Source organism: Acartia tonsa, chromosome 3 (assembly GCF_053477335.1).
Source record: "Acartia tonsa isolate MP-2025a chromosome 3, ASM5347733v1, whole genome shotgun sequence".
In the NCBI taxonomy this organism is placed as follows: domain Eukaryota; kingdom Metazoa; phylum Arthropoda; class Copepoda; order Calanoida; family Acartiidae; genus Acartia; species Acartia tonsa.
In genome coordinates this window covers 42,288,737-42,310,469 of record NC_137262.1, presented here as the reverse complement: position 1 = coordinate 42,310,469, position 21,733 = coordinate 42,288,737, and the positions used below count along the sequence as shown (strand labels likewise).

Sequence of the window (21,733 nt, the reverse complement as noted above, 5' to 3'; positions counted from 1 at the left end):
ATAATTATATATATTATATACAATATACATGGTACATCTGACCCCAAAATCCGTCAAACTTAATTGGAAATTCTAGCAGATAAGCCCCTATATTTATGATTGTTTCTCATAATTTTTTTTCAAATAAATGGCGCTAAGAATCGTGGCAACAAATAATCTATATCGTGTGAATACGTTTTTTTTTTTGTAGATTGACAACTTTAAACTTAATTACATGGCATCTTCCTTCCTCCAAGGGGATAGTAATAAAACCCTTGAAAAATCTGAAAATGTATCAAATCCACTCTACATCACAAATTCAACCCCTAGGCGAAACATAAATTTCAAATTCATTAGAAAATTATTAAAATATGATGCAGAATAATATATTTTATAGCTCTTTTACAATAAAATAATCTAAACCTAACATTTTTTACAAAAAAATATACCAATCACACTGAGTTATAAATACATAAAAAAATAAAGGAATTAAGAAGTAGGAGTTTTTACTTATGAGCTCAAAAAAAAAATATAAAGCTTTAAGAATTTCAACATGTAAAACTATGTTTTCATTTCATTAATAATGATACTCGGCTTATTTAAACAACACAATAATAAACAATTATAAATATTATAATTCTGATGCCTTCAACTATATATTTCTTTACTATAAAATCTAAAATATTATAAAATAAATACTTAAATCAAATGAGCAAAGATTCATAATATTTCAAATCTAAAAAAATACTTACAAACTAAATTGAACTTAAAACTAGAGATTAAATATGTTAAAGATAGACTGACTTATAGTTATTTATCGAATCGTATCATAGACAGTTTTCCACAGATAGCAAAAAGATAAAATTAGGGGTTAATTCCGGTTTTGTTAGCCCCTGTTGGCTGAAGGCCACGGCTAACAAAAATGGTATCAATCTTATGATTTTTTTTGTTTTAATATTCGTAGCAAATTGTCTATTATTCGCTACGATACATGATTTTTCAGTATGGCTGAGAACCGGTTCTAATCCAGCGAATATTACTCGGTTTCGAAGCAATACTGAAAATACTATTACATTATTTACGCTGTAAAAAAATATTTCAGTATATGAAACTTTTAATACATTTTTTTTCTTTAGTTTGAATTCTAAGTTGACTTCAAACTTAAAGCTGCATATATTAAATATGGTACAACAAAAAATGCCTTAAAAGTATTATATATTGAAATGTTGATTTAACAGTACAATTATTTTTAATTCGTTTGCTTATCTCAATTTGTTATCATTATCTATTTTCCATTTGATCAGTGTAATCTTAGAATCTGTTATAAATTATGCATAAATAAATCTAAAAATAAGGATGACACAAATTGTTGATATAACAAGGATGACAAGACCCATAAAAGCGAAGCTCTGAAACGGTAGGACAAACGGACATTAACACTTGTATAGTGTCAGAACTGAATCATCAGAATATAAATGTATAAGTATCGAAGCAAAATTGTAAGAAAATTTGATGAAAAACTGCTTGATACAGGATAATCTTTATGGACATACTTACATTTATAGATAGGGTAGTGCGGGGTTAATGCGGTCATCGGGTCAATTTCGGTCAAACGACCAACTTTTTTAAAACCGTTTTTTAACGGTGTTCTAAACGTTTGCGAGAGATCTTCAGAAAAGCAAAGTTGTAGTTTATTGCCTATACTTTCATTTCTTACTTTAGGAAATTTTTGTCAGATCACCCCTTCTATGATTTTTTTGCCCTCAAAAAGTTGCAAAAAATTTGAAGAAAAAAAATTCAAAATAGGCCATGTTCAATCTAAAATTGTGAAAAAAATTGTGCAATTGGAGGCGTTGTTCTAAATTGATTTTTTCATAATTTTTTTTCTTCTAAAAAAATGGTCTATTCCGGTCACTTTTTTTACTTTTTTTATTACTGTATTTATAACTGTATAATACCCTAATGTTTTATTTAGGCGATCTGGAAGCATAAACAACCTAAATGCATGACCTAAGCTTTAATCATTGCCTTGCCTGTTGTGTGATGTACATTACTAGTCATTTTACTGCTTGTATTATGTCATGTTTTGTTGCCTAAGCTTTTCAATTTGTAAAGACATTAAAAATTTTTCAGACACATTTTTAAAGTAATGGGAAGAGTATATCACCCAAAGGAACGCCTTAAATATTTGCCTGAAGATGTATCAGCTGCATTGGCTCATGTAAGAAGGGGTATGTCTATTAGATAGACCGCTAGAAGATTTAAAATTCCATATGAAACCCTTGCATCTTTTTCGTATAAGAGGGTGTTCGCGATTTTTGCGCGGTTTGGATTTTTTTATGTCAAATCGGCTAGGATTAAGCTAGAAAGGTGTTTAAGGTGTCTATAGAAAGCTCTTTGCATGTCCTAACAAAAACTCCCCAGGATATGGGTTCTATCTTCAAGATTTAAAGTACATATTCAAGATTTTGCATTATCAAAATTTCTGTTGCATAAAATGTGTTGAAATATTAGAGTTAGACCCCATATCATTTCGAGTTAATTGTCAGGCATGTAATTTTGCATCTTTAAACACCTTAACCACCTTTGTAGGTCAATCCTAGCTAATTTGAGACAAGAAAAAATGTATCAAAAACTGCTGTCCAAACTGGCAGGATTTTTAAAATTAAATATTTTTGGGGAAAAAATAACTTTTTTCAAGAAATTCCAAGACCTGCGAATCAGAAATTGCCTCTAATTTATGTATAAAGCTTTAAAAAACCTAATCATATAATAAAAAGTATGATTTTTTTTTAAAAAGTTTGCATGAAAAAAATTGATGTTTTTTTGCGATTTTACCGACTTTTTTATAATGGGGAAAATGTGGTCAAAAAATTGTCTGATCTGCATGCGACTAGTACTGTTAGAAAGCTAATGACCTCAGCTTTCTACTCATAGTTTAAAATGTTAAAAAAATATTTTAAGGGGGTGTTCCACCCCCCCAAAGTCAACTGACTGAAATAGCCCCACCGGTGGGGTTATTCCGGTATAGGCCAACCGCCGCCCTTTAAACCGATTTTTGACCGACTTCTAGTTGCGAGATCTTAATGGGACCAAGACAGGCTTCTTCGTTATTGCCATATCGTTCATTTGCACTCTTAAAAACCAGAAAAAGTTTTTGGGAAGTATGTTTTTTTTTTAGTTGAAGCAAAAAAATGACCGGAATTACCCCGCACTACCCTACTTGATTTTAGAGTTGCTTCGCTTATAATATTGTACTTTGCTGTCCCAGTATACCAAAAATCAGATCAATCGGATAATTAGATCACCTAAAAAATTTGTTGTTAAAAAAGTAAAAAATCAACATGTCTGAAATGGACGTACGGATATTCTGATAATAATTATAGAGTTGCTACACTTTCTAAATCGTACCTAACTACTACAGGAATCACCCTGCAAAATTTGAAATCGATAGGAAAATTCTAACCTTTAAATTAACGAAAAGAGCTATCTCTCTGTGACGGACGGACGGACCGACCCTTATTATGAAAAGCTTCGCTTTAAAAAACGCAATAATCAAACATAGACAAAATGAGTTATTGATTAGATGTTCAATTGTTTTTTGGTCAGAAGATTCTTTGCACAAAAATTCAGACATCTGTCTTATTTACCCAACAGCCAATGAATTACATTTCTTTATAGAAGTTTTATCTGCCAATAGAAAATTAAACAGCTGTCTATCTCTTATAAAAATAACTCTTTCCCTACAGAATTTTAGTATTATATAGAGCATGACCGAGAAACCGTCCAGGGAGTAAGGGAGGGGACAATGGGCAATTAATTCAATATAAGAGTTATCAAAGAAAGGGCATGAAATCCAGTTTAATCCAATAAAGGGGGAGGTAATTTTCTAGTAAATTCCGTAAAGGTGTGTGTGTTATAAGGCCTAAAAATAGTAGTAGAACGATAAGGTGCTCCCTATTGTTCTATTCAATAGGGAATACAAATATATAGAGCACCTTATCGTTCTACTACTATTTTTAGGCCTTATAACACACACACCTTTACGGAATTTACTAGAAAATGACCTCCCCCTTTGTAGGAAATTATAAAGGGATTGTTAATTGAATAATAGATTTCCATAGCGTCATGTAAAGTGAAATCACAACTTATTTTTGATGAAATATATTGAGGTTTTTTGGTGTGATTTTTATATTAAAAGATTATTGGACCCGGCCAGCTGCTAGCAAGAATATGACTGCCCCTTTTTATTCTGTTTATTTCCCTTGCCCCTTGAACCCACCTCCCTTCTCCCTTCTCCCCGTCTGCTACATTCCAAACTAACACAACGAGTGTTTATTTCCCTTCCCCCCACTTCCCTTATCCCTTCTCCCCGTCTGCAATATTCAAAACATACATAACGAGTAGCGGCATTCTATGCGCAAGTCCCCAAACTCAGTCAGAAACTGCTAAATTCTTGCACATTCCCTTTAAGCCAGTCCCCAAAGTCTGAGACTACTAAAAATTGAATATTCGATCCATTGTCCCCTCCCTTACTCCCTGGAAACCGTCGGACCAAGAAAAGGGCCTGGGTTGTATAATAGATGCGTATAATTCTTTTTTAAATAGCCGCCGAGTAAATTGAATTTTTCCCACAGCATTACATACTGACGGGCAGACAAAGTAAGTTATAGAATAGCTACACGAATTAAATTTTACACAGTGGCTGTACTTTTGCTAGTGGTAAAAGTGGCAGCACCCCCAGAAATCGTACTGAAATTTAAACTCATTGAAATTAATCCAATTATTTTCAAATTTATGCAGAATTTTCCTAAGATCTGGTTTCCTTGTTGTGTGCTGACTTAGTACTTGTTGGAGTGGAGCTTAGCAAGAAGAGCTTGAACTTCCATTCTATTTGAAAGATGGTCACTTAGAATTAACATTCTGGTTTGTTAAATTTAAAATCCTTGGCTGTAACTATCGTCTTCGCCCCAAGAGGCCTCTGGGGGAACTTGATAAAGGGGTGGTGGTCGGCATGTCGACCCTCTCAACTTTAATTTTTTTAAAAACAAGAATATTATTTTTTCGAGTGGACGTTTTTTCCAGGGGTGATTTCTATTAGGAGGGTAAAGGTAATTTCAACTTTCCCAAAATAGTTACGTAGATCTTAAGCTACATATATGTAGAATTAGATAGTGACATCCTATCACATTTATCTAAGGTTTAATATTATTCAAGTATCCATCCCTGACAGAAGCAGGAACAACAAGGGACTCGACAGTATGAGTAACACCATTGGTAGCATTGATATCAGTAATCATACCAGCTTCAGCATTAGAGAACCTTAATAACATTTATTTTTAAGTTACAAAATTGCGATAATACTTGAACACACATGATATAATAAACGCTTGAAAGTGGACCTTGAGATGACCCTAATAGCTATACAAAAGTGTGTCAACACTACATGAAGACTTAGGTCCAAACTAATTCACATGGCCAAAATCAAACTGTTTTCAGCACGAACTTAACATTCTTCAATTACCCATAGCCAGTTTATTAACTAAGTACTGAAGTATTCAATCATTACTTAGTGCAAGTGAAAAAACGTATTTCTAAATTTCGAGAATATCTTAATTGATTTTTTGCTGTTGAAATGTTTTTGCTGATGAAACATTAGTTTTTTTTAAATGCACGTACATTTTGATAAATTGTAACCTTTACACTTACTTGATTTTGCCATCTTGGTCCTTTCCAATAGTGACATATTCATTAGACCAGGTTCTCAGCTTAATTCCATTGGACAGACCAACAGTATACCAAGTTCCAGGAATAACATGAGCTTTCATCAACTATATATAATATTATAGTTATAATTGGACAGACCAACAGTATACCAAGTTCCAGGAATAACATGAGCTTTCATCAACTATATATAATATTATTATAGTTATAATTGGACATACCAACAGTATACCAAGTTCCAGGAATAACATGAGCTTTCATCAACTATATATAATATTATTATAGTTATAATTGGACAAACCAACAGTATACCAAGTTCCAGGAATAAAATGAGCTTTCATCAACTATATATAATATTATTATAGTTATAATTGGACAGACCAACAGTATACCAGGTTCCAGGGATAACATGAGCTTTCATCAACTATATATAATATTATTATAGTTATAATTGGACAGATGCACTTGTACCAGCTTCTATTTTTTCCCCTGCTATGCCTATACCTTGCGGGGCTATCCAGTACCCAAAATAACCTAACCTAACCTACATGGCCTAATGTAAGAAAAAAACCAACTAATAATTCGCCCCTGTCATATTTTCAATAACATTTATATGATCGACCGAAATAATCTTATGTAGGACAATTTTAAACAAAGTTTTCCAATTCGGATACTAAAAAATATTATTTACCTTAGCAAGCAGAGCCTTGTTCTTCTTAAGGTGGATCAAAAATTCAGGGTGCATTCTGAGACAGAAATAAAATATGAAAATCTTTATAGTTTTGAAACAGGTTAGAAAATTTTCTTTATTAAAGTTGCTTAATTACCTATGGTGTTACAAGTTTCAATACGGCCCCACTACAAGGGTGTATATTCTGCACAAGATTAATTTTTTTTCCTGCTGCATTTTTTTATTTTTTCCCATCCTAGTTTTATACAGTAAGGAAGGGAAAAAAAATGTAAAAAATATTTTTAGGACTCTTTATTTTATTCATTTTATCCCTCCTTCGACATATTCTTTTAGTTTTTTTCACCAAGGAGGGGAGAAAAATGGAAAAAAATGTTTTCAGTTCTCTTAATTTTTACATTCCCCCCCCCCCCCCCTAACCATAGTTTGTATTTTTTTCCCCCCCTTTAGCAGGGTCAAATTTGCAGAATATTAAAAAAAAATCTGTCTGCGTTTATGAGTCTATCTGGGTAATGCAAAGGATCTCGCTAACCGCTAGACCGATTTAGTTCTCCTTTACAGTGAAGCTCCTTATATCCAAGAGAAAAAACTCCCATAGAAATCCCCCAAATTATTTTTATCTTTTTCCGTTCAAAATTTAAATTGAGAGTGGAATGTGGATAGTCGTACCCCTTCCAAACAAGTGTTCCTAAGGGTGTATCTAATTGTATAGAAAAAAAAAGAAAAATATTTGAATTATCAAAATTACTTGACGAAAGCTTCGTTAGTGGGGGCCAGGAAGGTGATGGGGTTGGCTCTGTCCAAATCCTTGTCAAGGCCTTGAAAGAAATTTTCATGATTATACAAAAGAAATACCAATTTTAAGTCGTTTTGACCTTTGTAAAGCGTATAACAAAAAATAAGTTCCATATTGGGACTAATATATATTATATATATGGATGAGATTAAGCGACAATTGAATTTGATACATGCAAAATGAATTCAGTATTTTGTTCTAATATAATTTTACATTTAAGTAGATTATTTTGAAATAAAATTACAGTAACCAACTCTTTTCGACACATTAAATATAATATATTATGAATAATCTGGGAGAGATAGGTCAATGGACTGAAAATGATACTACATCTAAAGTTTATAAAAATTTGTCAGCCTTTAAACTTTGGGGATAACATTTAATCTTTATTGGACTTTTCTACCAATAATCATAATAAGAGGGTAAAAAATTTTACGTCCAATGTCCCATCCCTTAAGTTCCCTATAAGTGTATAAAGCAAGTTTTAGGGTATTATAGATGACAAGTTTAGTGATTGATACCATACCAGAAAGCTTCATCAGACTGATCATTTCATAATGTTGGGGACAACACTCCTCCAGCTCAGACAGGACAGTTCCAGCTCTAAAATACACATTAGCAAAGTTTATCTAATCTCAAGTAGGATAAAGTAAATTCTACCTAAGCCCCCCCCAAAACTTGTTTCTTCCAAATAGACACATACGATTAAAGACAGCCTGGTATTTCATGTGGACAAATAAATACAACAGAACGAGCACAAATGTAACTATCATAATAAACTTTAATAAAAAAAAGATTTAGTGGAGGAACAATCCGGTCATATTATTGGTAAGAAAATGTTACTAAAAACTACCTATAGATGGAGCTCTTTGGATTCTGGGATGTAGGGGCGTATCACAAAACTGAATTATTATTTACCTGTCGTAAACAGAGGTCATCATACCAGAAAGAATATGGATATAGCCATTTCTGGCTCTGTGGTTCATAGACTTGATAGGTTGGCCATTAGCAGTTCTAATTTGGGTCTCCTAAACATGCATGTTGTATAAGCACAGTTAGTAGGTGTTATTAAATTCCCAAAAAAGAGAGCGTAATTTTCTTTTCACCTTTTGCAAGGATCTGAACTCGCGACTATGTATAACATAACAAGTAGCTGTTGTTTGTAGCCGTGATTCTCTGAAGTTAGAATTCAGATGCACACATGAAACTTCAAACGTTTAAAGTTTTATCAACTGTTGTTATAACAGTAAGAGTAATGAAAATGCCATGACCTAAAAATAGGCGCAATAAATTATCATGCAGTTAAGACTTTCAGACAAAGATCATGCAATCAAAGGTTTGATTATCTGCTATAAATGGGATGTTAGTGCCATTGGAATAAAAGACAGAATAAAGTCACTCGCTCACCTTATCGGTCTCGTACTTGTTGATTCTAATAAATCTTCTGGGAAGCATGGTTCTAAAATAATTTCATTAAAAAAAAACATTTTTGTCAGTGATGTTACATAATCAATGTAAATGTTATATAATGAAGAGGCACAAAAAATCTAATTAAGTTAAACTCTTCATTTGGCAAAAAATTGACTAAATCTAAATTATTTTTGAAAGTAAAACATCTAAACCTGAAAACAGCCTCGTTGTGGAAGTCAGAACTGTTGTACAGACCTATCAAAAAAAGAAAAGTGTATAAAAAATAATTATGATTGGGAGATTGAAACTTAACCTGTTTCAAAATGAAAAATGAATAAAGTACCTATTCCAATACAAATAAGGAGGTTTGCAATAGACTTTGTACATTTTATTTTTTTTACAGTGCTAGATTTTAATGTAGTTAATCAAGCAATAGAGCCATGTTTTGGTATGTGAAGAAAAAAAATCCAAAGCATCACCGATAGTGTAACACAATAGAAAGCAATAATCAAAAATAAGTATTACCTCTGGCAACATGAAGTCTCATCTTTTGAACAAGGGTCTCGTCTCCGGGGAGAATATTTCCTTGTTTGAAAGCCTCGTCAGTGGGACAGAACAGGGTGAACCAACCTATAAAACAATTCAGTATTTCAACTATCATGATGAATGCATGTATGTAAATCCAGAAAAATCTTATAAACGGCTGAACTACATCAGTTAGTAGACAATAGACAATATGTGTAGCTTTATTTTTAGACAACACTAATTCACCTTCATGGTTGAGAACCCTGTCAAGTCCAACTTCCTTCATCCTGGTGACACATTCGTGGAGGCCAAGATCACCAGCAAGTTGGATCAGGTTGGGGGTTCCGGTTGCGAAAGCGTCCTCCTTCACATACTAGGAAAGCATTCGTTCAAATCTCATTAGCATCGCGGCTTCTCTACTATTAGTCCATACGTCCTTCTGAATGAAAACCGTTAAACCAGTTAAAACGAAGCTTCTTTAAACGAAGTACATAAATGTTTCTTTTCGAAATAAACACTGCATTACAGTTTAATATTCTTTTTTCATCTAAAATAATGTTAGCCAAATGTTACTTTACTTTAATTTGCATAATTGTCATTGTTAATTATTTTAAAAAATGCTACTAACCTCGGGCTTCAGAATGTCAAGAGGGGGATGAGGTTGAGTCCACCAGGTGTACAGACGGCCAGTCAACCTGAATATATTATTCGTCAGCACAAACACACACACACAATCACTCAACCAACTCATTTAGGATTCAGCTTGGCTGACACCAGCAAACACACACTCACACACACAATCACTCACCTGACCACCTGATGAAGAGCTGCAGCTTGGCTGACACCAGCACACACACACTCACCTGACAACCTCATGAAGGGGTGCAGCTTGGCTGACACCAGCGCGCACACACACACACTCACCTGACCACCTCAAGAAGGGATGCAGCTTGGCTGACACCAGCACATACACACACACACTCACCTGACCACCTCATGAAGGGATGCAGCTTGGCTGACACCAGCACACACACACTCACCTGACCACCTCAAGAAGGGATGCAGCTTGGCTGACACCAGCACATACACACACACACTCACCTGACCACCTCATGAAGGGATGCAGCTTGGCTGACACCAGCACATACACACACAATCACTCACATGACCACCTCCAGAGGGGATGCAGCTTGGCTGACACCAATACACACACACACACACACTCACCTGACCACCTCATGAAGAGATGCAGCTTGGCTGACACCAGCACACACACACACCCACTCACCTGACCACCTCATGAAGAGATGTAGCTTGGCTGACACCAGCACACACACACACCCACTAACCTGACCACCTCATGAAGAGATGCAGCTTGGCTGACACCAGCGCACACCAACAATAAGCTCAATACTGCAAACTTCATCTTGGCATTAGATTCACTCTTAAAATCAAAAACGTTTTTAAACAGTTGGTATTTAAAGAAAAATAAAAAAAAGTAGCTTGATGTTCGTTTGTTTATAATATGTACGCCCAGTAAGATTTCATAATGCTTAACAACAAAGGGGGGTGGGGGCCAAAGTGACACTTTTAGAAACCAAAACTAAAAGTAAGTCAACAAAGGAACTCAACTAAAAAAAGAGTTACAGGTCTGAGATTTTGCATGGCAGTTGCTTTATAGGGGTAAAAAATGGAATTGTGAAGAAACGGCGGCGCAACGCCGAAAATCGCCGTTTCCCGCCGAATTTTTTTTGCCTTTTCTCGGCGGTTGCGACGCCGTTTCTTTACAGTTCCATATTGTACCCATATAAAGCAACTGCCATGCAAAATGTCAGACCTGTAACTCTTTTTTAGTTGAGTTCCTTTGACTTTTGGTTTCAAAAAGTGTCACTTTCGCCCGCCCCCCCCCCCTTGTTGTTAAGCAATATGAAATCTTACTGGGCGTACATATTATAAACAAACGAACATCAAGCTACTTTTTTTTCAAGACGGAAAACCATACAATACCAATAAGTGCTTTTAAGAGTAAGAAAGCTTTTTGATTTTTTGGGTACTTTTTTCTTGATATATTTTTTAACGAGTTAGTACTGTTAGACCTTAAATGCAACTAAATAATAATAATATAGACATTTTATTTAACACATTAGATCTCAAAATTGCTGCATCAGCGAAACCTTTGTTCGATCATAGGATTATTTTTAAAAATTAAACCTCCACGAGTTTAAGCATATGCGCATGGGCTGATATTAGCATGGAGATTGACAGGGACGAAGGATATGTCTATTACTTCCGGGTTTAAAATAGTTCCTACTGCTGCTATGTCAGTTGCGCGACAATAGTTAGAGTAGGGGGAATGCCTTGGCCCAAAACAGGCGCAACTCATGGACATGCAGAGACAAAGGTCGTTCAATCAAACAGTTGGTTGTCTGTTACTTGACCTAATACCCCGGGTGTTTAGGCAGAAGAGATTTGGCTCTGCTTAATTATCGTTGGTTATTTGGACCTGATGTTATAAGTGTAATGTACATTTTTATCCATTTATTGACGTCAAACAATTTGATAAGAGAAATTACAAACCTTTGACAAAATTATCCGCAATTTTTTTATCCTAATTCAACTGATGTATTAATTAAATATTTTGAACAATTGTAAATTAATCTACTAGCGGCTGCACCCATAAAATCTAAAATGAAAAACCAATCGTGTTAGTGAGATCTTAACAGGACAAACCAGACTATATTATAAGGAAATTAAATCCCTGAAATTGCGCTGACTGTCTTTGTGTTTCTTATAAACAAAGACAAATCTTTGGCCTAGTGATAGATTTTAAAAAATGCTAAATCAACAAGGAAATCCGGTAAAAAAAACTGTATGAATGCACGTCAAAAGGTACCTACATGTTACTTAATTCCGATATTTTCAGATTCTAGAATAAAATTCTCTAATATATAATTTGATAATACCTATGCAAATTGCTATATTAAAAGAATTCATCAAAAAAATGTCTAAAAACTTATCTTGAAAATGAAGACTTAAAAAAATAACGAGGAAATTTTCTTTTTATTGGAAATAACAGTTGAATATTTACAAAAATAATAAATTACAAAACAAAATATTCAATAAATGAAGAATCACATTGGGCAAATTAAGAATGAATATTTTTTTTTTACAGAAATTTGACTGTTTGAAGATAGTAAACACGGAAGAACATAAATACTTTTTGAGATCACTCGCATTATTAAAAAATTATTATATAATCAATAACATTATGTACAAAAAAAAACAAGCACAATATCATGCATAGAGAAAAATTGCCACTTGATAATCACAAATAGGTTGAGACAAACTGAGATCAAAGAAATGTACAAAAAAAAAGATCTTAGAATCATAATAAGACTAATTATCAATTTAAAATTTCCTTCAAAAAAATTTCGGGTTAATTACAAATAAAAAATTAAAGTTCAAAATATATATTCAGGTAAAGTAAAGTGTAAAATAAAAATTTTGTTACGATGATGTAAAAATAGGTCTTTTTAAAACAAAAGTTATAGCATTACAATTTATTTGCAGCTTATTAGTTAATGCTTTTATAGCATGAACAAGGTAGTATCATAAAAAAAACTTTAAAGTTTAATCCATGGGGGCAGACACATTCTGCATGTACAGAAGTCATCGGTCACGTGCTTTTCCTCAACTGAACGCAAGGATTCCTCGTTCCATTTAGCCCGAGCTTCTTTTACCTAATAAAATATTTCAAATTAGTACAAGATCTCATTATAATGCTGTAGGTAGAATTGTTAAATGTAGGGGTGTATATTTTCCATAATTCCATAAAAGGAGGGATTAAACTTTGTTTAAAAATAAAAGTTACACCCGTTTTATTATGTTTCTTGTGACAAACAATCTTTTTGGAGACCATTATTTTAGAGGTTCTCCAGACCAAATAAATCAGACAAAAAAGTAAAACAATGTTTTGAATCAACGTAAAAGGCGAAGCATATTCTTTTTTTTCTCTTATTATTTATAAATTATGTACATCATGCATTTTCCTGTAATGATTGGTTGATCATTTTTAATTCATACGATACTTATAATCCATTTGTGTTATTCGGATATCAACACAAAGGTATTGAATACATTTTATCCCATCACAATTTCTGTGTGTATTTTTATACTGAACCCATTTTCCATTAATCTTTCCTATCCCCTTTTTGTGTATGACTATCTAAACCTAACTCATTTTGTCATTTATTAGATGTTGATTTAATCTTTACCTGTTCCGAAGCAAGCTCCTCGTGACTCAATGTTGCCACTTCTGTTGGTCTCATCTCTCCAGCCAAAATTCTTCTCCTTAGTCCAGAATTTCGGCTCAAATTGAAAAATCGAGAATTTACCTAAAAAAGTTAGAAATTTGATCAGTAATGATAAATTATGAAAGTTTGCACTTATTGATTCATGTAACACATGTGTAAAATTAACAAAACACCGCCCTCAGGCGTTTTTCAATCCTTGGATACTTGTATTATATTGTGTTAATCCTATAGTATTCATTGTTTATATAAAAAATAGTTTATTAATAAATTCTTAATGCAATGTAATTACCATTTATGAATGTTGAATATTAAATGTATATGTTGTTTTGTCCCAATAAATATTTGAATTTGAATTTGAAAAAGATGATAACGGGTTTAATTTATCTACTTAAAAACACTAACATTATGAAATCCAATGATCATTTTGTATACGTTGAAATTAATTTGATAAGGTACATTTTATAAGGGGGGGGTTTTTAATGCAACCATCTCGTAATCAGTGAGCAAATGGCACTTAGAATTCGAATTTCGAGCTGAAATTTTGCATGAGTAATCCTTGATAGGTCTATTTTCCCTAAATTGAACAAAAAGTTGGAAAAGTAACGGCTGGCGGCTGGCAGCTCAGCCGTTTAGCCGTTTTTTGCCTATTTTTAGGGCAAATTCATCATTAATTACGTAGGAATCAACTTTTTAAAACATATTTCTGGTTTAATTCATGTTAAATGATAATAATAACCATTTTTAAAAAAAATTTTAGTACCAGCTGCTAAACGGCTATAACCGGCTGAAAACGGCTGGGAGCCGCCAAGAGTATAAAGGGTAGATAGGGCTTGTGACATGTCTAGGGGTAGGTTTCTATGGGTGCTGAGCTCAAAAATGCTACTAAAAATAGTGACGGCCAATCCATATGGCAGCTGGGTAACAGCTGCAGCTCAGCTGGGAGCGGCCAAGAGTAGAATGAGTAGATTGGGCTTGTGACGTGTCTAGGGGTAGGTTTTTATAGGTGCTGAGCTCAAAAATGCTAACAAAAATAGTGGAGGCCCATCCACATGGCAGCTGGGTAATCGACGCAGCTCAGCTGGGTAATGGCCGCAGCTCAGACGAGATAGGCCAAGAGTAGAATGAGTACATGAGGCATGTGACGTGTCCAGGATTAGGTTTTTATGGGTGCTGAACTCAAAAATGCTTCTAAAAATAGTTTCGGCCAATCCCTATGGCAGTTAAGTAATAGCTGCTGCTCATTTGCGAGCGGCTAAGAGTAGAATGATTAGATAGGGCTTGTGACGTGTCTAGAGGTAGGTTTTTATGGGTGCTGAGCTCAAAAATGCTACCAAAAATAGTAACAGCCCATCCATATGGCAGCTGGGTAACGGCCGAAGCTCAGCTGGTAGAGGCCAAGAGTAGAATGAGTACATAGGGCATGTGACATGTCTAGGGGTAGGTTTTCATGGGTGCTGAGCTCAAAAATGCTACCAAAAATAGTAGCGACCCATCCATATGGCAGCTGAGTAACAGCTGCAGCTCAGCTGCGAGTGGCCAAGAGTAGAATGAGTAGATAAGGCTTGTGATGTGTCTAGGGGTAGGTTTTCATGGGTGCTGAGCTCAAAAATGGTACCAAAAATAGTGGCGACCCATCCACATTGCAGCTGGGTAACAGCTGCAGCTCAGCTGCGCGCCACCAAGAGTATAATGAGTAGATAGAGCTTGTGACGTGTCTCAGGGTAGGTTTTTATAGGTGTTGAGCTCAAATATGCTACTAAAAATAGTGGAGACCAATCCATATATAGCAGCTGAGTAACAGCTACAGCTCAGCTAGGAGCGTCCAAGAGTAGAATGAGTAGATAGGGCTTGTGATGTGTCTTAGGGAAGGTTTTATGAGTGCTGAGCTCAAAATGCTACCAAAAATAGTGGTGACCATCCATGTGGCAGCTGGGTAACGGCGGCAGCCAGCTGGGAGCGGCCGAAAGTAGAATGAGTACATAGGGCTTGTGACGTGTCCAGGGGTAGGTATTTATGAGTGCTGAGCTCAAAATACTACCAATAATAGTGGTGGCTCATCCATATGGCAGCTGGCCCTATCTACTCATTCTACTCTTAGCCTCCCCCAGCTGTGCTGCAGCCGTTACCCAGCTGCCATATGGATGGGTCACCACTATTTTTGGGAGCATTTTTGAGCTCATTCCCCATAAAAACTTACCCCAAGACACGTCACAAGCCCTATGTACTCATTTTACTCTTGGCCGCTCCCATCTGAGCTGCAGCTGTTGCTCAGATGCCATATAGATTGGCCGCCACTATTTTTGGTACCATTTTTGAGCTCAGCACCCATTAAAACCTACCCCTAGACACGTCATAAGCCCTATCTACACATTCTACTCTTGGCCTCTCACAGCTGAGCTGCGGCCGTTACCCAGCTGCCATATGGATGGACCGCCACTATTTTTGGTACCATTTTTGAGCTCAGCACCCATAAAAACCTACCCCTAGACACGTCATAAGCCCCATCTCCTCATTCTACTCTTGACCGCTCGCAGCTGAGCAGCAGCTGTTACCCAGCTGCCATATGTATTGGCCGCCACTATTTTTGGTACCTTTTTTGAGCTCAGCACCCATAAAAAACCTACCCCTAGACACGTCACAAGCCCTATCTACTCATTCTACTCTTGGCCGCTCGCAGCTGAGCAGCAGCTATTACTCAACTGCCAAATGGATTGGCCATTACTATTTTTGGTAGTATTTTTGAGCTCAGCACCCATAAAAACCTAACCCTGGACATGTCACATGCCCTATGTACTCATTCTACTCTTGGTCTCTCCCAGCTGAGCTGCCGCCGTTACCCAGCTGCCACATGGATGGGCCGCCACTATTTTTGGTACCATTTTTGAGCTCAGCACCCATAAAAACCTACCCCTAGACACGTCACAAGCCCTATCTACTCATTCTACTCTTGGCCGCTCGCAGCTGAGCTGCAGCTGTTACCCAGCTGCCATATGGATTGGCCGTCACTATTTTTAGTAGTATTTTTGAGCTCAGCACCCATAAAAACCTACCCCTAGACATGTCACAAGCCCTATCTACTCTTCATACTCTTGGCCGCTCCTAGCCGATTTCAGCCGGTTCTAGCCGTTTAGCAGCTGGTACTAGAAATTTTAAAAATGGTTATTGCTATCATTAAATATGAATTAAACCAAAACTATGTTTTTAAAAGTTGATTCCTACGTAAATAATGATGAATTTGCCCTAAAAATAGGCCAAAAACGGCTAAACGGCTGAGCTGCAGCCGCCAGCCGTTACTTTTCCAACTTTTTGTTCGATTTAGGGAAAATAGACCTACCAAGGATTACCCATGCAAAATTTCAGCTCGAAATTCGAATTCTAAGTGCCATTTGCTCACTGATTACGAGATGGTTGCATTAAAAACCCCCCCCTTTATACCTCAAATATATATTTAATAAATAGGATTAAATATCTTGACCCCCCACCCCCCTCCTCAACCATAATTTAAAGCGCAACTTTTACCTTTATCACAAAAGAAAAATAATCGGTAGGTACCTGATTTCTGTATTTTGGATTGGCTTCTTTGAATATCTTAAATATTGCCTCCTCCAACTCTTGAGCAAACTTCTGAGCAATCTTTGTTTCTTCATCCTTAATGTCAACAATCAGTGCTGTAAGTAGTTTCTTTCTACAATACTCCCTCACATCTTCAGGCTTTGTGATGGAACCACTATTTTCTTTGTCTTTAGCTTCGCTCTTCTCTTGTTTAACTGTGCTAGAATCTCGAGGCATGAGTTTTTTCCAGCTTAAGATTAGTTTCTTACAGATATCTTTAACTTCAGTGCTTTCAGAATTTTTCCTGAGATTGTTGACAGTCATGCCGATTTTTGTTGTTTGTAGGGTTTGAATACTTATTTCAATTTCATGCAAAGAATTTAGAGTTTTTAAAATATGATTTACTTCATATGAGGCTTCATTGTCAAGAACAGTTTTCAAAGAGTATATGAGCTCAACCGTTTCTTCACATAGTTTGGAGGATTTTTTAACCGGTTGTTTTTCTTTGACAGCATGATCTTTTTGAACAGTTTTAATTTGAGTTTTATCAAACTGTACACTAACAGTTTCAATAGAGTCCTCAGTAATAAGTATTTTCTGTACACTCTGTGTAATCTTCAAAAGTTCATCATCAAATATGTTGGATGATTCTTTAACCTTATCACTTTTCTCTTTCCTGGGTTTTTCAAAATGAGATTTCTTCTCGGAATGTTGAGAGGAGGGCTTATCTTGTTTTTCAGCCTCTTTAGGAACATTAGTTTCCTTAACTTTCTGTTCAATATTTCCAAGTTTCTTATCCAACAAGCTCAAGCTGTCCACTTGGCCAAGAAGTTTATCCATCCAGAAACCAATTCTCATGCTTGAAGAATCATCCGTCACTGTTTCTTGTACTATTTCCTCCTGAGCTGTTTCTTCTGGTTGTATTTTTTCTTTGCTATTCTCCTCCTCTACATGTAACTTGTTTTTGATTCTTTCTTCTCTTGATTGCAGCTTCTCCTTGTTTCGTTCCAACTCTTTTTCTTTTCGCTTCAGCTTTGCCTCTCTTTCTTTCAATTCTTTCATCCTCTTCTCAAAATCTTTTTTCTTCTGTTCTAGGAGCAGTTCTTCTTTTAATTTTTCTTCCGCTTTTGCATCCCTCCATTCTCTGTAGCTGTTAATTTCAGGTTTTTTAAACGTTTCTTCAACTTTCTTTTCCTCTTCAACAGGCTTTTTATTTTCTTTGTTGATCTCTTCAAAAACAGGTTTTGCCCTTGTAGTTTCTTTCTCTCTCTTATTATCTTTGTCTAATTTATGCAATTTATCTTCATCTTTTTCTTTGTTAACTTTCAACTCAGTTTTTTTAGGTTTAGTAGCACCATCATTTTTAGTAACTTTGGAAAGAAATTCCAAAGTTTCATCAGCTTTTTCAATAACAGTTTTATCTTGAACAATTAACTTTAGAGCCTCAAGTGTATAACAAATTTTCGTATTCTCCACAATAGTTGGTGTATATTTCATTTGTTGCACCATAACTAATAAATCAACTGCACTGCTCTCTGGTTTCTTTTTGTGAATGATTCTCTCCAGTTTTCTTTGAATCTGCAATGTTTTCTCCTCACAGCCAACCCTCTTGTTGGGATCATTCTTCACATCTGTTAGTTCCTTTGTTAGAGAGGAAGGAATTTCTTTTTTGGATTTTTCAAAGTCAATTTTAACTGGACTTTTACCACGTAGATGCTCTCTCATAGGACTCTGGTTCAGGATTCTTGACGTTTGATCCTTAAGCACCTTCTTACGCAGGTCCAGGTTGTCCACTCGCCTGGAGCGGGTTTTGGGTCGGGTTCGATTCTCCTTCTCTGCATTTTCTTTGATGGTCATTGCATGTAGTTGATATCACAGTTTCTTAAACGTCAATCTAAAAAAGAAAAGAGATTAGTTAAATATCATGAAATATTTGTTATCAGCTAGGTATTTTCTTATTCTATAATTACAAAGAAGTATTTGTGTGTGCATGCACGTACCGAAATCTCGGAAAGTTTGGTTATGGTCCCTGAAAGGTTTAAAGCTATTTCAACCCCCCCCCCCCCCTTGGAAAACATAACTAAAAACGTTATGATTAAATGGAAAAGTACAATGTTCATTAATGTACCATAAAATGTTATGCAAGAAACTTGATTTAAGTGTAATCTTAATTTATTTTAAAAAACAGATTGAAGATTCAAAAACGTTGAAGAGCATATATAATTAATCAATTCATTAGATGTTAAATAGAAAGAGCACCAAATATTATTCAACAGGGTTGAAGAAATCTATAATTTAAATGTCAAACAAAGCCACAATGTGGTTTACTAATTAATTCAAAATGACAAAATCAATTGATCGAAAGGCGTTTTGTGTCTAATCTTAAGTAATATTACTTATTTTTGTAATCAAACAAAGAGCAGCTAAGAGAAAAATCTTTATAAATGTATTACATTACCTTTAAAACAACAAAAAAAGAAGCTTTCAAGCCCCAAAAGTCACAAATATAAGAGGAGCTAAACTTAAAACTTAACAGCTGAAGGAAAAAATTTGTTTGAAGCTTCGCGGTGGTCGATTCAAACGAACCTGTCAACAAATGAAATTTTTTGTGAAAACAAATTTAAAGCTAGCTTTCCAGTAATAAAAAATTACAAAAATATTCATTAACGAATAAAATGATAAAATGAGATGTTTAATTCATTAAGTTTTTCTTTTATAAATAGCTAGCTTTCTTTAAAGACAGAAAAAAATGAAAAAATTACGATAGAAACAACTGATTTTGAGTTAGACTGCGTTGATTGGTCGAAATACTCCTACACTTTCTCTGATTCGTCAATATCCCCCTTCTTCGTAAAAGGACTGTCTTCTATGCACTTTTTTTGTGTAAATTCCTATCAAAACTTTTTTTTAAAAAAAGGGTTTTTAAACAGAAAAAGTCCAACTAAGATGCAAATAATTTTCATCATATATTGTTTAAAAATAGATTTTGACCCTTGTTTGTTTTGAAACTTGTTCGGTTGAGTGTTGTCTTGGCTATTTCGTGGTTTAGGCGTAGAATATATATGAAGATTATTTTTGAAATCATAGGATTATCCTTTTTAAACCATGAAAATACAAATTACTTAAGATATTTGTTTAAATTATTTTTAAAATTTTTTATATTACTCTCCTTTTAACTTAGGCAGAATTGGCTTTGAAATTATGCTTTCAAATGGAAGGATTAGAGCCATGAAAAAATTCTTGTAAAGAAAATATAAGGAGAAGGAAATATATTTTCTTTGAAGGCCGTTTGCGAAACGGTGGGTCTAGCCCCTATGGTTGTAGAGAACCATTAAGGGAGGAAAAAAGGAAGAGTTTAACCCTGGGCAAAAGTGATAGGCCACAGGAAGAGATTCCTTGTAGGACAAGGAGGTGTGAGCCCTAAGATAGGTGGTCTTAGGGAAAACTAGTAAGATATAGTGAAATAGGCCGTAGGGGGAATAGTAGCTACGGACTCGGAACGGGGCCAAGAGTAAAATGGTCATACACAGGGGGTAGGGATATAAGGGAGATGAGAGAAAGGGGAGGGGGAAAGGATGGTAAGGGGGGTAGGGAAGGGGGGGAGAAAAAAGGGGGGTTACGGGGAGAGGGGTCAAGATGCAGTTTTAGTAGGGACACACACGTTGTAAACGAAAGAAGTGATTCCGCGGGTGTTTTAAGACTGGACTTAAAATCCGCGAAAATATAAGCAGAGATTGATAAATTTATGTATAGTAATATAAAAAGAAAATTTTTCGTGAAAATAACAAATGAAAATATAATAAAAGATCTAAAATATACACGAAAAAATTTCTTTTTTACCCACCCACCCACCCGACGATTCAATTTATGATGTATGTCTTATTTTCAGACGATTCATGTTTTAATGTAAACAAAAGTTTGGCGGGAAAGTGAAAGGGAAATCCCACACAGATTTATACAGGTGAGTAAACACAATATGATACGAGAGAAGACACAGTAAATGTAGGTATAAAAAATTTTTTAAATTATACGGAAACTGTAGAGTAATATGGTAAAAAATATTTTAGAATAGAATATAATAGAATAGAATAGAATAGAATGTATTAATTTTATTAGAACAAAAAAGTAAAAAGAAAGTTAGCGACAACGATAGGTATTTAGGTATTTTTAAAAATAGTTTAATAGATTAAGTTTGTTTCGATAGTTGTGAGATTAAAATTGTTTTAACACATAAGGAACACGCATTGGTGGATAACACATGGGTTTTACAAGGTTTACGTTATGTTAATTCTAGTTTGGAAACAGCGCAGAATATTTTATTACTTTTGTATTTTATAAATAAGAAAACCGAAATCATTGGCGATGCGTTCATAGAACATTAATACAGTACAATAGAGATAATTATAAAATAGTCAGGGAGGAAAGGAATATTTGAAATTTATAAATTTATGAAATAATTGTTTTTAATATTTTAGAGAAAGAACAAGTTGCGATAGTTACGTGGTAACATAATATAGAGAAGGAAGTCTATAATAGATTTTATCAGGTAACAAAGATTTTTTATTCTAATACCTTACAACTAAACAAGTAGGAGGGCAAGAATATAAGACGAATAAAGTCAGATAAGGACAAATCATAGCTTCCAATTCTCGTAATAATAGTAAAAAAGGAAAGAGCAATAGAGAGGGGAACAAAGGGTTGTTTAGTTTTTTGGTAGGGACACGTAAGTACACAATTTTGATAGGA

At 34.8% G+C, this 21,733-nt stretch overlaps 2 protein-coding genes across 4 annotated transcripts; both read right to left on the bottom strand.

Moving 5' to 3' along the window:
- Window positions 1–349: 349 nt before the first annotated feature.
- On the bottom strand, window positions 350–10,566 carry LOC145314235 (transforming growth factor-beta-induced protein ig-h3-like). Of its 3 annotated transcripts, XM_080154065.1 has the most exons (14): window positions 10,472–10,566; window positions 9,751–9,817; window positions 9,369–9,495; window positions 9,123–9,227; window positions 8,810–8,852; window positions 8,595–8,646; window positions 8,106–8,215; window positions 7,714–7,790; window positions 7,140–7,209; window positions 6,395–6,449; window positions 5,689–5,810; window positions 5,208–5,301; window positions 4,792–4,871; window positions 350–1,299 (listed from the first exon to the last, which is right to left on the bottom strand). In XM_080154065.1, exons 1-13 carry the CDS (start codon window positions 10,546–10,548, stop codon window positions 4,821–4,823), a joined length of 1,050 nt encoding a protein of 349 aa, XP_080010191.1. In that variant the 5' UTR covers window positions 10,549–10,566; the 3' UTR covers window positions 350–1,299; window positions 4,792–4,820. The 3 variants fall into 3 exon arrangements, with proteins under 3 accessions (XP_080010191.1, XP_080010194.1, XP_080010192.1); XM_080154068.1 differs by lacking the exons at window positions 350–1,299; window positions 4,792–4,871; window positions 5,208–5,301; window positions 5,689–5,810 and adding an exon at window positions 5,856–5,967; XM_080154066.1 differs by lacking the exons at window positions 350–1,299; window positions 4,792–4,871; window positions 5,208–5,301; window positions 5,689–5,810 and adding an exon at window positions 6,029–6,127.
- A 1,597-nt stretch (window positions 10,567–12,163) lies between these two features.
- On the bottom strand, window positions 12,164–19,599 carry LOC145314238 (uncharacterized). The gene is made up of 4 exons (XM_080154071.1): window positions 19,446–19,599; window positions 16,988–18,881; window positions 13,397–13,516; window positions 12,164–12,862 (listed from the first exon to the last, which is right to left on the bottom strand). The coding sequence occupies exons 2-4, from the start codon at window positions 18,842–18,844 to the stop codon at window positions 12,746–12,748; spliced, it is 2,094 nt and encodes a 697-aa protein (XP_080010197.1). The 5' UTR covers window positions 18,845–18,881; window positions 19,446–19,599; the 3' UTR covers window positions 12,164–12,745.
- Between the last annotated feature and the right edge of the window lie 2,134 nt (window positions 19,600–21,733).